Here is a 13045-nt window from a genome sequence, read left to right as displayed (position 1 = left end):
TTGGAACCACATATGAAAAGCTTTTTCCTTTTAAAGGTTGAATATTTTTCCCCTTAAAATCTGGGCTGCAAAAACATTCAGCTTCAAAATGGTCCCAGGGATATAGAATTTCACTGAGGCTGCTCTTTTTATTTATTTTGTCTCTCACTACTGCTCAGTCATACAGGTCGTTGGAGGCCAAAGTGAATGGAGAGCTGTTAGCATATGCTTTCGGTCCAAACAGTAATAATGGGAAGAAACAGCTCACCTGAAACACAGAATAGAGAGATCTACCCATCTTTACCAGGGATATACCTCTAAAGAATTTTGAAAATTTTTGTTAACTAAGATTCTATTTATGTTTGGCTGTGTGTGAGTACAAATATGCAGTGCTGAATTTTACAATGGCAATTCAAAGTGATGATCTATTATGGCTAAACATTTCTGGCACAGTCTATATATCCTTCAAAGCCGATTTTCATAACATTATTCTAGATATGGGTTTTCATAAATTCTTGAAATGGAAAAAAAGGAATTCCCTTTTAAGTGATTACTTTTTATATCTGGAGGACAAAAGTAGTTTTGACATGCTGATATGAGTGAAAGTATGATCTGAACAAACATTCTTTTTTCTCATATGTCTGTATAAAAACAAGTTAAAAGCTATTGTTTTTTCTCCTATCACTTCCATCAGGACTATGATTTAGTCTGTCATTCTAAGCATATTTATTTACTCTGTTCTAGACACTACACAGCTCTCCAGGAATCTTATACTCTACTGACATGTTAAAAAGTTAAATATAAATTATAAAACAAAACAGGAATTCAGTTGAAGAATTCAACCCATTTGCCACTCTGCAGAAACTGCTCCTTGCAGAGTCCTGGCAGGCTGTCAAGCACAGCTCTTTGAAAATGCAAACAAACAGCAAAATACAGATTCAATGCCCAGGATATTTCTGAGCACCTGTTCTTTACTTGAAATAATAAAATGTATATAAATACACACACACACACACAGTGCCACACAAAACATGTAGCCTTTGTAAAGCCTTTTTATGCTGTACTGTACAGTTTAACATGCTGAAGATATGTTCACAGGCAACTACTGATTAACAGCCTGACAAAGCATCTCCTGCCCACCAACCCGTTTCTGTTTCTATAAGGAGGGAAAAAAAGCAGAACTTACACTGTACTATGTGTGAGATTAAGAGTGCAGCACTGGTGTCATTACATGTTAGCCTGCCTTCTACCAGGTCTTGCTTCACTTGCAATGCAAACAGGTACCTGCAAACACAAAAGTGAAGAAAGTCACATACAAAGCGCTAAGGAAAAAAGCAGTAACATGATGATTCATAATCTGGCAATAGGTACCTTTTGCCTGTTGGAATCTATACAAGTGATCTGAATTTCTTGAGTTTTAGAGACTGAATAAAGCATAACAATAACGTGTTAGTCTTTAGAGTTTTCCATAGCAGCTGCTTTTCACAGTCAAGACAGCCTAAATGTCTATACAAAGTAATGAGCACGGGAACTGAAATGACAGCATAGACAAAACATGGTCGCCATTATGTGCTCAGCAACAGTTTAACAAGCAGCCCTAGACATTGGAGCCTACTTTGTCAAGAAAGAATGCTGGATAAGGCGCTGGAGTGGAGTTATCTCCTACTGTTTGTAAGGTGCCAATGGAACTTCCAATTAGGCAGCTACCAGAGAATGATCTCACTGCATAGTAAGTGGTGGCAGCTGCTGTCTGGCTTGTAGGAAAAGGCGTGTGGCCCATTCAGGGGATAGATAGATGGCTGAGTGTGAGAGTGACTTGCTGTGGGAGAGGGGAGACTACTTAGGTGCACATTGGTGCAGGAAAAGCCTTCTTTTACCTGGACCAGGTGGAGCAGCAGGAACAGCAGCACAGCAAACTTTGCTCTCTCAGAGTCATGGCACCACATGGTAGTAGACTGGTGAGAAACGGGAAGGGGGGGGAGGAGGAAGAGGGAGCCTCCCCCTTCCAGTCAGCAGGGCTGGAAGCAGGCATTTTGTGGGAGAAGGAGAAGGGGAGGGTGTTTCAAACTCATCAGTTCAGGGCTGTGGCAGACCAGTAAGAAAGGGATGGGGACCCCTCTTGCAGCTAGCCATAGCAGGTGTGTTAGAGCAGATGGGGGAGGGAGGTCCAAACTCAGCTCAGAGGGGATGGAGTGGGGCTCGAGGGGTCCTGTGAAGCCAGGGCTGGGATTCTCAACACATGGGCAAGAGGTTGAACCCAGGACCGGAGTGAGCAGATCCCAGGCTAGTCTATCAGTCTACCAAATGGATTCCCCTCTATTGGGAAGTATTGGGCAGCCTGGGGAAGTAAACACTCCCAGTGGTGAACTAGAGGCATTCCCAGGTGGGGGAGCCAACAGCGAATTGACTGGGAAGCTGCTTCCAAAGTTGTGTCCACAGCACCACAAGGTTTAGTAGTGGGTCACCCGGAGCCAGGACATTTGAATGAACAGATTTCAGTACAGGACAGCAACACAACTGGCCAGGGGGTGTGTGACCAGCACCAGGTGGAGGCTGTAGGGGAAGGTTGTGAAAGTGAATCCCTTCCATCCAATGCTGCAATGGGTGTCTGTTGGGGGGACCTCTGTGGGGTTCAGGGAACTTTGCTCCTTTTACTCTAGGGGAACCTAAGTGGAGGAGGAGAAGGTGGTCACCTCCCCTACCAGAAGGCAACAGCCACCGAACTTAGAGAGGCAGCAGAACTAGCAAATAGGCCACGGCGGGGATCTGCTGTCCTAAAGTTTTGTCTGGGATGTCTGGGTTACACACACCTTCTACAGAAGCTAATGGCATTACACAACTGTTGCAAGCCAACCTTTAGTTGTTGCAGGAGCTGGGTGCCTCAATGGGCAGGTGTGTGTGTGTGTGGGAGGGATCTGGAAGTGGTAACAATGGAAACTCAGCATGGGCTTGAGCGTGGGAGGCAGGCAACAGGCAGACATGGCAGAGTCCTTACGAGGGGGTGATTTATAAGCACCCTACAACTCACTCACTGATAGGGAACGTGAATTCACAGGACAGAACTGCTGCCCCAGGGCCAGCTAGGGGGCTACAGGGCACTGAGGGTGCTCCGATGGTCAGTCATGAGTGTGGGTATGCTGGGGTGGCTGACAATGGGAGTTCACCTTCTCAGTAATACTAAAAGATAAAATTTTGAGAGAGGTGAATATGCAGACATGTCATCACTGTTGCTCAGGGAGGTGCTGACAGACAGTAAGCCAGGGCAGAGCAAGCAGGGCCATGAGATAGCCAACTGGCCATGGGTGGTTAGAGCTGGGGAAAATTGGGAAGCCGCCTTCCTGATCTACGCTGGAGTTCCTGCAGAGGCCTATCCAGACAGAAGCCCAGCATTGTTCAAATAGATGCATATAATCAGGCGGTCATAGAACACGTTTGGGGGCATGGCTTGGTTTCACTATGATGAACTGTTTAGATTGAACGTTGCAACACAAACAGGGATCTGATGGGACATACCGCATTATACACCGTGGTATATGAAGACACTATGAAGGCCTGGTTTCCACACTAACAATGGCCTGTTCATTCTGCAGCAAGCCTGCCAGAGGCCTGAGGCTCATAATCACATCTGCTAGGCATTTAATGAAAGCAGTCGTTTTCATCGCATCTGCAAATTCAGGCATGTGAAATGCACTTTGGGGCCCATACAGCCCGCAATTGCCACAACAGTGTGGGAGGCAAGTCCTGTGCCGCTCACAGACCCCTGGGGTCAGGAGCAGGATATGGAGCCCAGGCTCAGAGAAAGGGTGTGGGGGGGGATCTTAAAATAGGGAGTTGGACAAGAATACCACCTCCAGATAAACTGGAGGTGTTAAGGTGCTCTATTGAGATTACCCTAATAAGATGGATGGAGCATATTATTGAATGAGTTTATTGCAGTGTTTAGTATCCCCTTTATGGGGTAAAGAAGTCATGTAATGTCAAAAAAATTTAAGTCCTTAGTGGGAGTGGGTTATATTGTAAAGAAAAAGATTATGCAAGAATTAAAGGAGAATAGGCAGGTCCATTCAATCATCTACTCATATAGAACTTGCGTGTTTCTCCCTTAGGCTTGGTGCCAAAGAAAGCTCTGGGTGATTATCACTTAATTCATCACCTGTCATATGCATGGGGTAGCTCAATTAATGATGGAACAGACCCAGTCTTGTGTTCTGTTGGCGAGGCTGTGCACATGGTTAGGTCTTATGGCCTGGGGCGCTGATGGCCAAGTGTGATATCAAGTCTGATTTTCCACCGCTGCAACCTTCTGACTTGAACTTTTTGGATTTCTCTTTCAAAAGACAATTCTATTTTGAGAAAGCTGTGCCCAAGGGATGTGCAATATCCTGTTTGGCATTTGAAAAATTTAGAACAGTGCTACCATGGGCAGCGATGCAGGAAGCAGATTTACAGCAGGTAGTACATTACTTTTGTTTGTAGGCAAGGTGAATTCAGATGAGTGTATTAGCCTGATGGACAGGCTCTGCCTAAAAAATTGGGGGTACCCCTAGAGAAGTTAAAAACAGAGGGTCATTCGCTACACTGACCTACCTGGGGATTGAACTAGACACTCGGGTGGGTATATGGCTCGCCCCGCAGGATAAGCTTTAGGAGCTACTAGGGGCTTGATTAGGAGAAGCAGAACAGCCAGCCAGGTTACACTACTCCATGAGATACAATCTATTATTGGGCATCTTCACTTTGCCTGGCAGGTGGTGTCTCGGGGCAGGCATACTGTGCCTGGCCTGCAGCGGTCACCACAGGCATAGCCAGACCTCACCATTTCATAAGATTTACTGGAGAGACGAAGGCAGACCTGGGGACGTGGAGATGTTGGAACAGTTTCATTTTAACGGAGTGTCTGTAGAGGGAGGTTCAAGGCTGATTTACAGATCTACTCGGATGCTTCGGGAGGTACAGGTTTTGGGGTATTTTACCCAGGCAGGTGGTGCGCCCAGCAATGCCCCTCTGCCTGGATACAAAAAGGGGTAGTGCAGAATAAAACATTTCTGGAATTTCCCCCCCCCCCCCCATTTTGGTTGCAATGGTCATTTGGGGAAGGAGTTTGCTAATAAAAAGATGTGGTTCACCTCAGAGAAAATAATCTGGGAACATGTAAAGGGGTGGACATAATGACTGGAGCTAAGCAGGATTTGGGGCAGATCCTGGAACTTTTCCCAGGAATAAAAATTATTTGGTCAGAGTCGTTGCAACATAGAGTGTGGCAGGGAACTGTGAAGCCCCCTTAGGTCAGCAAGGCTAGGAAGTATGTGAATAGGGAGGTAATCAAATTCATATGTTGCATAGGGGGGTTAATAATTTCTCATCCAGACATAGCATACGGGGCACCAGAATTATTCAGGGACGATGGGATTCTATTGTCAGACTTGGGAGCTGACACGTTTTTGGCTGATATTAAAAGGGGCATTAGAAGATTTCTGGGAACCCAGCTAGGTGTGCGGGGGGAGGGCGCCAAGCTAATTGCTGGCAGCTCTTTGTGGCAGATGTCCAGCGTAGATACTCTGTAGATAAGGGATACGGTGATCAGATAAAATAGATTGGGAAAGCATAAAGGACGTATCCTTTAAAGGAGAGGAAACGGGGGGGGGGGGTTGCGACTCCTATGATGAGTATGGCAGGAAGCCAACCCCCCTCTTTTATAGCCCCCTTAATCCTCATTCAAGTGTGGGGTTGGTGAGATCCCAGCAGCGGGTTGGCTGGGGACCAGGATGGGTGCAGGGCGAGGTCTGACAGCAGCTTCCCCTCATGCATATGTAAATGAGTATGGACTTACCCGCACTGAGCGCTTTTATCCACCAGGGACTCCCTGACATTTAGGAATAAAGTTGTGGTCTACTTAAACCACATCCAGTGTCTCCTGTCCTCCTCCCTCCTAGCCGGATAATGAGGAGTGAGGCCTTGATTAAACATCTCTATCTAACTATGGTATCTGATCACCTCGCAATCTTAAATGTTGTTATCCTCACAACACCTCTGCAAGTTAGGGAAGCATTATTATCCCCATTTACAGAAAGGGAAGTGAGGCACAGAGAGACTTAGTGTCTTGCCCAAGGTCACAAAGGAAGTCCTTGGCAGAGCAGGGAACTGAATCAGGGTCTCTTAAGTCCCAGGACACCCTGACTGGACAATCCCTCCTCTCACGGATCTCCTCTGAAGGATGCATATATAACAATTTCATCCATACAAAGGCACAACAGAGCAACTGTGTAATACTGCCACACAATAAGATAAAAAGTCAATACAGTTAGCAGATGTGATCCTGTCAGACCTCCAGGCATGGAAAGCTCACAGATTTCCATTAGAGTTCTGAACATAGAACACTTGCAGAATCAGGCTCAGATATTGCCGATTTTTTTCTTCATTATGCATCTCTTTGCTTTAGTGGGTATAAACCAGATTCTTATGGACACATTTTCAAAGCAACAAACAGGGATACAGAGTTAGCCACAGGACTAGTATTAACACCAGAGACTCCTGCATCAAAATCCCCACAAAATGTTTAGAAAATTAATACTTCTAAATCTTTTATAATGCAGTTATTTGTACTTTCTTTTTAAAAAATTAAAAAACATTTTAGTTTACATTCCTTGCTTCTCTGATCACTAGTCAAACAGCAAATATGATCAAGAACATTTCACTTAAAATCTCTATTTCTTGTCTCCATAAGTTTCAAAATAGTTCTCTGAAGATTTCATATCATCACCACCAGCTGTTAAGTGCCACCAACACACTCGATACTGTTCAAGACACTAGTAAAAATCAATGTCTGCCCCGAGGAGCTTTCAATCTACAAGACAATTGCAGATAAAACAAGATACACTGGGACACCCAGAGCAATTTGACTTCATAAGAATGGACATACTAGGTCAGACCAAAAGTCTACCTATCCCAGTATCCTGTCTTCTGACAGTGGCCAATGCCAGACACCTCAGAGGGAATGAACAGAACAGGTAATTATCAAGTGATCCACCCTGTCGCCCATTCCCAGTTTCTGGCAAACAGAGGCTAGGGACACCATCCCTGTCCATCCAAACTAACAGCCATTAATGGACCTGTCCTCCATGAACTTATCTAGTTTTTTTTTTTTTAATTGTGTTATAGTCTTGGCCTTCACTACATCTTCTGGCAAGGAGTTCTACAGGTTGACTGTGTGTTGTGTGAAAAAATACTTCCTTTTGTTTGTTTTAAACCTGTTGCCTGTTACTTTCATTTGGTGACCCCTAGTCAACAGTGAATTTGCTATCACATCTGCTTCAGTACACCTAGTAAGCACAAGGTGCATGCTGAGACACATGCTGTGACAGCTTTAACTCATGTTTTTAAGGTGCTATGATAATTCATTTGTTTCTACAAGCACATTGCAGTGAGCACTCTAGTTAAAATTACAAAACATTTTTACAAACCCAGTGAGTTTTTAATTTCAGTTTTCCATAGCTTTCTAAGAGATTTTTCCTTAGAAGACTATGCTTCTTGTCAGCCTGAAAGTCATTTTTTTAAACTTAAAGAAAAAACATGAAGAGAATTTGCTTAATTTAAATTTGAAAAATATAAAAACACATTTTCCGCATTTCAAGCAATTTTTGGACAAATAACTGATTTTTTGGATTGTTTCCAAAAAACTGCAAAAAACTTGGTTTGACTCAAATTGAAACCGATGAATCACTTTGCAAATCAAAAAAAGAAAGAAAAAAAAGTCATTTTAGGTCAAACTAAATGTTTAGTTTCCAGGCCATTTTTAAAATAAAATCAAAGGAAATGAAGGGTAAGATTCACAAAATGGCCAAAGAGAAGAAGGTAGAGATGCCATCCTCTAATAACTTGTAATCCAGCCGTTAAGGCATTCACCTGCATTCAATTTCCCCCTCTGCCTAATGCGGAGAAGAGATTTGAATTTGGATCTCCCACTTTCCAGGAGAGTACCCTAATAACTGGGCCATAGAGTATTCTGAGGCAGGTCTCTCAATCTCTCCTGTTGCAGCTGTTCTACTATGTATAATTAACTACTTGTATAAGGGACTTGAATTCGGGTCTTCCACTTCCCAGGAGAGTGTCCTAGCCACCAGGTTAAAGAGTCACTCTCAGTGTGACCCAATTACTATTCAAGTATTTTATACAATATGGAACAGCTTCAGCAGGAGAGACTGAGAGAACCATGCCCCAGAGTATCTGAGAGCCCAGCAGTCAGGGCACTCATGCAGTGTGGGAGATCCATGTTCAAATTCCTTCACCAGACCAGGCAGATGGGGGAATTGCCCTAACCACTAGAATATAGGTTATACAGTAGAGTGGTGCACTAAATCCAGGTTTCTCACATCACAGTGTGCCCTAACTACTGAGCTAAAGATAATAAAGGAAGGCACCACCACTCATTTTGTGAATTGCATCTAAGTGATGGGAGGGAAAAAATCGTCCAAAACTATTCAAATTTGTGAGTAGTTCGGGGCAGACTAAAACTGCATTTCTGGCAAATTACATAGGTCTCTGAAAAATTTCACCAAGCTCTAAGAGTGAGCACTCCATAGAAGCACAACGGCAAAACTTATTGTACCTTGAAGAAGTGTGCAACTTGACAGCAGCTTTCTTTTCTCTGAAACAGAATCACCAAATTAACTGTATATATTTTGATAATGCAGTGTGTGATTTTAACAATGCCATGTTAATGCTGCATCCACATATTTTGTTTATTTCAAATCGTATGCTTTGCTTGCAAGGTTCTAGGGAGGATGGCACTTACTGTGAACCAGCTCAGACAAAGCCGGTAATAAAATCAGGTGCCATTTTGTGCTTTGTGGTTATAGCCTTGCACATTCTCAGGAGAGTGCAGTTAAAAAACTCACTATTTAATAAACTGATGATCAGAGGACATTACAAAGCAAACAAGGATTAACTAAAATAGACAGGGAGGTAGGCTGAAAGTGATTACACTGGACTTGTGATATATCACAGCTGTGCACAAGACAAATCATGGACCAGTTTTGGGTCGTAACAGCTATAAAACTAGAGATGTTTACATTCTTACTGAAGTGTCTCTTCTCTCCCCTCTTCACACATGCAAACGTGCATTACACATCTGGGCCAAAGAGCACACTATGGGATGCTTCTTTCGGAAAGCACGGTCATTTTGTATGATTTTATTTCATTTTTTAAATCTTGCTTATATATGTGAGCATTTTGATAGCATGGGGATGCCAGTTCCCACTAGGACAGTAGTACCACACAAAATCAACACAGAATTACCAGATAACTGGCCTCGGCTTATTATGCCATCTAGTAGCTGTCATCGGATTTTAATATGTAGACATTTCAGAGCAGTTTTACTTCAGATCATGCAGAAGAATTTTATCACGAGAAAAGTCACCGATAATATTGTATTTGTCAGAAGAAAGCAAAGTAATAGCTCCAGGTGAGGGTGTAGAAAATGAGACGTTAATCAGCACTGATACAGAATCTGGTACAATGATCATGCTGGTTTGGTTTGGATTATTGCAGACTACTTAGAATTACACAAATTATATACACAGCACAGAGGAAAACGACAAAATAGATTAATCCCTAGTGCAAACTCTGCAGTATAATCCATAAATCTAGGACTATAATATTGTCTACTTAGCCTGGATTTTAATGGGTCCAGCAAGAAGGTAACCTTTTGGAGCAGTCTACCAGGGGAGAAAGGGAAGAAAGGGAAGAAAGGGAAGAAGACAGACAGAAACACAGCTAGAGAGGATGGCAAATTAGCTTTTCTAACCTAACTGAATATACTGTATATCACATGGTAGCTAATCTTAATTAGAATTGTGTCATTATGGCCCCTAGATTTTAGAACTGTGCAAACATGGCAGACAGTGAAATGATGTATTCTAGCTCTACATCAATTTCCTTTTAAAACCAATACTAGGTCCTCTCCTTTTCTAGCAATGATGAAACCCATTAAAAGATACAGGCATAGTCTGACATTCCAAGTCTTTTCACAGCCATGCAAACTTCACATTAGTGCTTCCCCCCCCCCCCAGCATGATGTGTTCTCACAGCCATGCAAACTTCACATTAGTGCTTTCCCCCCCCCCAGCATGATGTGTTCTCAGCAATGACACTGTCCCAAACATACGCTTTAACATTCACATAAAAGATTCTTAGCCTGCAAATTTAAAATTAACCACAAAAAAAAAAAAAAAAGTAATCAGGATTCAGAACCATGTCTCTAGGTGCAGAAAGAGATAAACTAAAATCTATTTACAGTACACATACTAAGCTACTGAATTTTCAGTTTAATATATTCAGAGCTGGGAAATTCTCTGCTCATCACACAATATTAGGAGTTTTCAGTTAGTCCTGTCCTCTAATATTTTTTAGCCAGCCTTTCAAATAAACACTTTGGGTTTTTTTCAATTTCAAGGCCAGGAAAAGGGATTAATATTTTTTTTCTGCTCAATGGATCACTTACCAAAATAAAAGAAGTCAGGAATAAATGCAGAGGAACACCAAGGTGGGGATGGATTTTATAAAGGAGATTACACAGATAGGAGGAAACCTTTTGGAAACCAGGATTTTCATTCCATGGAAATGTCAACATTTCAAAATTAGTTTCTGTTCTGGATCAGAACAGAGAGCTGAAATATCAACATTTTGTAGAACAAAAATATTCTGAAAAATTTAAAAATCAGAAATGTTGAAACAAAAAAAATTAATGTTTTTGACTGAAATGAAAGAAAACGTGTCATTATGGCCTTTGCCATAGAATTAATTTTTTCATCAGAATTCATATGTTCTAGGGCTCTCAAGCAATTAAAAAAACTTAATTGTGATTAATCACGCTGTTAAATAATAATAAAATACCATTTATTAAAATATTTGTTGATGTTTTCTACATTTTCAAATATATTGATTTCAATTACAACACAATACAAAGTGTGCACTGCTCACTTTATATTTGCACTGTAAAAAAATCAAAAGAAATAGTATTTTGCAATTCAGCTAATTCAAGTACTGTAGTACAAGCTCTTTATCATGAAAGTTGAACTTACAAATGTAGAATTATGTACAAAAAAACCTGCACTGAAAAACAAAACAATGTAAAATTTTAGAGCCTGCAAGTCCCTCAGTCCTACTTCTTGTCCAGTCAATCGCTCAGACAAATGTTTACATTTGCCAGAGATAATGCTGTCCGCTTCTTGTTTACAATGTCACCTGACAGTGAGAACAGGCATTCTCATGGCACTGTTGTAGCCAGCGTTGCAAGATACTTACGTGCCAGATGCACTACATATTCATATGTCCCTTCATGCTTCAACCACCATTCCAGAGGACCTGCGTCCATGCTGATGACAGGTTCTGCTCGATAACAATCCAAAGCAGTGCGGACCAACGCATGTTCATTTTCATTATCTGAGTCAGATGCCACCAGCAGAAAGTTGATTTTCTTTTCTGATGGTTCGGGTTCTGTAGTTTCCTCACAGTAGTGTTGCTCTTTTAAGACTTCTGAAAGCATGCTCCACACCTCATTCCTCTTAGATTGTGGAAGGCACTTCAGATTCTTAAAACTTAGGTCGAATGCTGTAGCTATCTTTAGAAATCTTACATTGGTACCTTCTTTGCATTTTGTGAAATCTGCAGTGAGTGTTCTTAAAATGAACATAATGTGCTGGGTCAGCATGTGAGACTGCTATAATATGAAATAAATGGCAAAATCGGGTAAAACAGAGCAGGAGACATACAATTCTCCCCCAAGGAGTTCAGTCACAAACTTAATTAATGCATTATTTTTTTTAACAAGTGTCATCAGCATGGAAGCATGTCCTTGAGAATGGTGGCTGACGCATGAAGGGGCATACGAATGTTAGCATATGTGGCACGTAAATACCTTGCAATGCCAGCTACAAAAGTGCCATGCAAATGCCTGTTCTCACTTTCTAGTGACATTGTAAATAAGAAGAGGGCAGCATTCTCTCCTGTAAATGTAAGCAAACTTGTTTGTCTTAGCGATGGGCTGAACAAGAAGTAGGATTGAGTGAACTTGTAGGCGCTGAAGTTTTACATTGTTTTGGTTTTGAGTGCAGTTATGTAACAAAAAAAATTCTACATTTGTAAGTTGCACTTCCATGACAAAGAGATTGCACTACAGTACTTGTATGAGGTGAACTGAAAAATACTATTTTTTTGTTTATCATTTTTACAGTGCAAATATTTGTAATAAAAAAAATACACTTTGATTTCAATTACAACACAGAAGACAATATATATGAAAAAGTAGAAGAACATCCAAAATATTGAATACATCTCAATTGATATTCTATTGTTTAACACTGAGATTAAAAACTGCGATTAATCATGATTAATTTTTTAAATCATGATTAATTTTTTTGAGTTAATCGCGTGAGTTAACTGTGATTAATCGACAGCCCTAATATGTTCCCATGACAAATTCTGGTTTAGATTAAACTGTATTTTTCAGCCTAAAAACTTTCTCAACAAAAAATGTTGACTGGCTCCCGCATTCTGAACCTCATGTCTGTTCAGAAAGGACAGGCAGGGCAGAAAAGGTGAGGGAGTTGCATTGTATGTAGGAGAGCAGTATGACTGCTCAGAGCTACGGTATGAAACTGCAGAAAAAGCTGAGAGAGTCTCTGGATTAAGTTTAGAAGCATGAGCAACAAGGGTGATGTCGTGGTGGGAGTCTGCTATAGACCACCAGACCAGGGGATGAGGTGGACGAGGCTTTCTTCCGGCAACTCGCAGAAGCTACCACATCGCACACCCTGGTTCTCATGGGGGACTTCAATCACCCCGATAACTGCTGTGAGAGCAATACAGAAGTGCACAGACAATCCAGGAAGTTTTTGGAAAGTGTAGGGGACAATTTCCTGGTGCAAGTGCTGGAGGAACCAACTAGGGGCAGAGCTCTTCTTGACCTGCTGCTCACAAACATGGGAAGAATTAGTAGGGGAAGCAAAAGTGGATGGGAACCTGGGAGGCAGTGACCATGAGATGGTCGAGTTCAGGATCCTGACACAAG

At 41.8% G+C, this 13045-nt stretch overlaps 1 protein-coding gene across 5 annotated transcripts in view; it reads right to left on the bottom strand.

The window, feature by feature from the left end:
- Positions 1 to 13045, bottom strand: part of FARP1 (FERM, ARH/RhoGEF and pleckstrin domain protein 1) — a 333074-nt gene that overhangs the window by 104118 nt on the left and 215911 nt on the right. For all 5 annotated transcript variants that reach the window (XM_048853831.2, XM_048853866.2, XM_048853836.2 and 2 more), the window contains exon 6: positions 1166 to 1263. In XM_048853831.2, the coding sequence (XP_048709788.2) occupies positions 1166 to 1263 (98 nt within the window). The remainder of the gene's footprint in view (positions 1 to 1165; positions 1264 to 13045) is intronic.

This window comes from Caretta caretta, chromosome 1, assembly GCF_965140235.1.
Source record: "Caretta caretta isolate rCarCar2 chromosome 1, rCarCar1.hap1, whole genome shotgun sequence".
Lineage (NCBI taxonomy): Eukaryota > Metazoa > Chordata > Testudines > Cheloniidae > Caretta > Caretta caretta.
The sequence above is the reverse complement of the archived record's forward strand: the minus strand, read 5'-3'. Positions and strand labels throughout refer to the sequence as shown.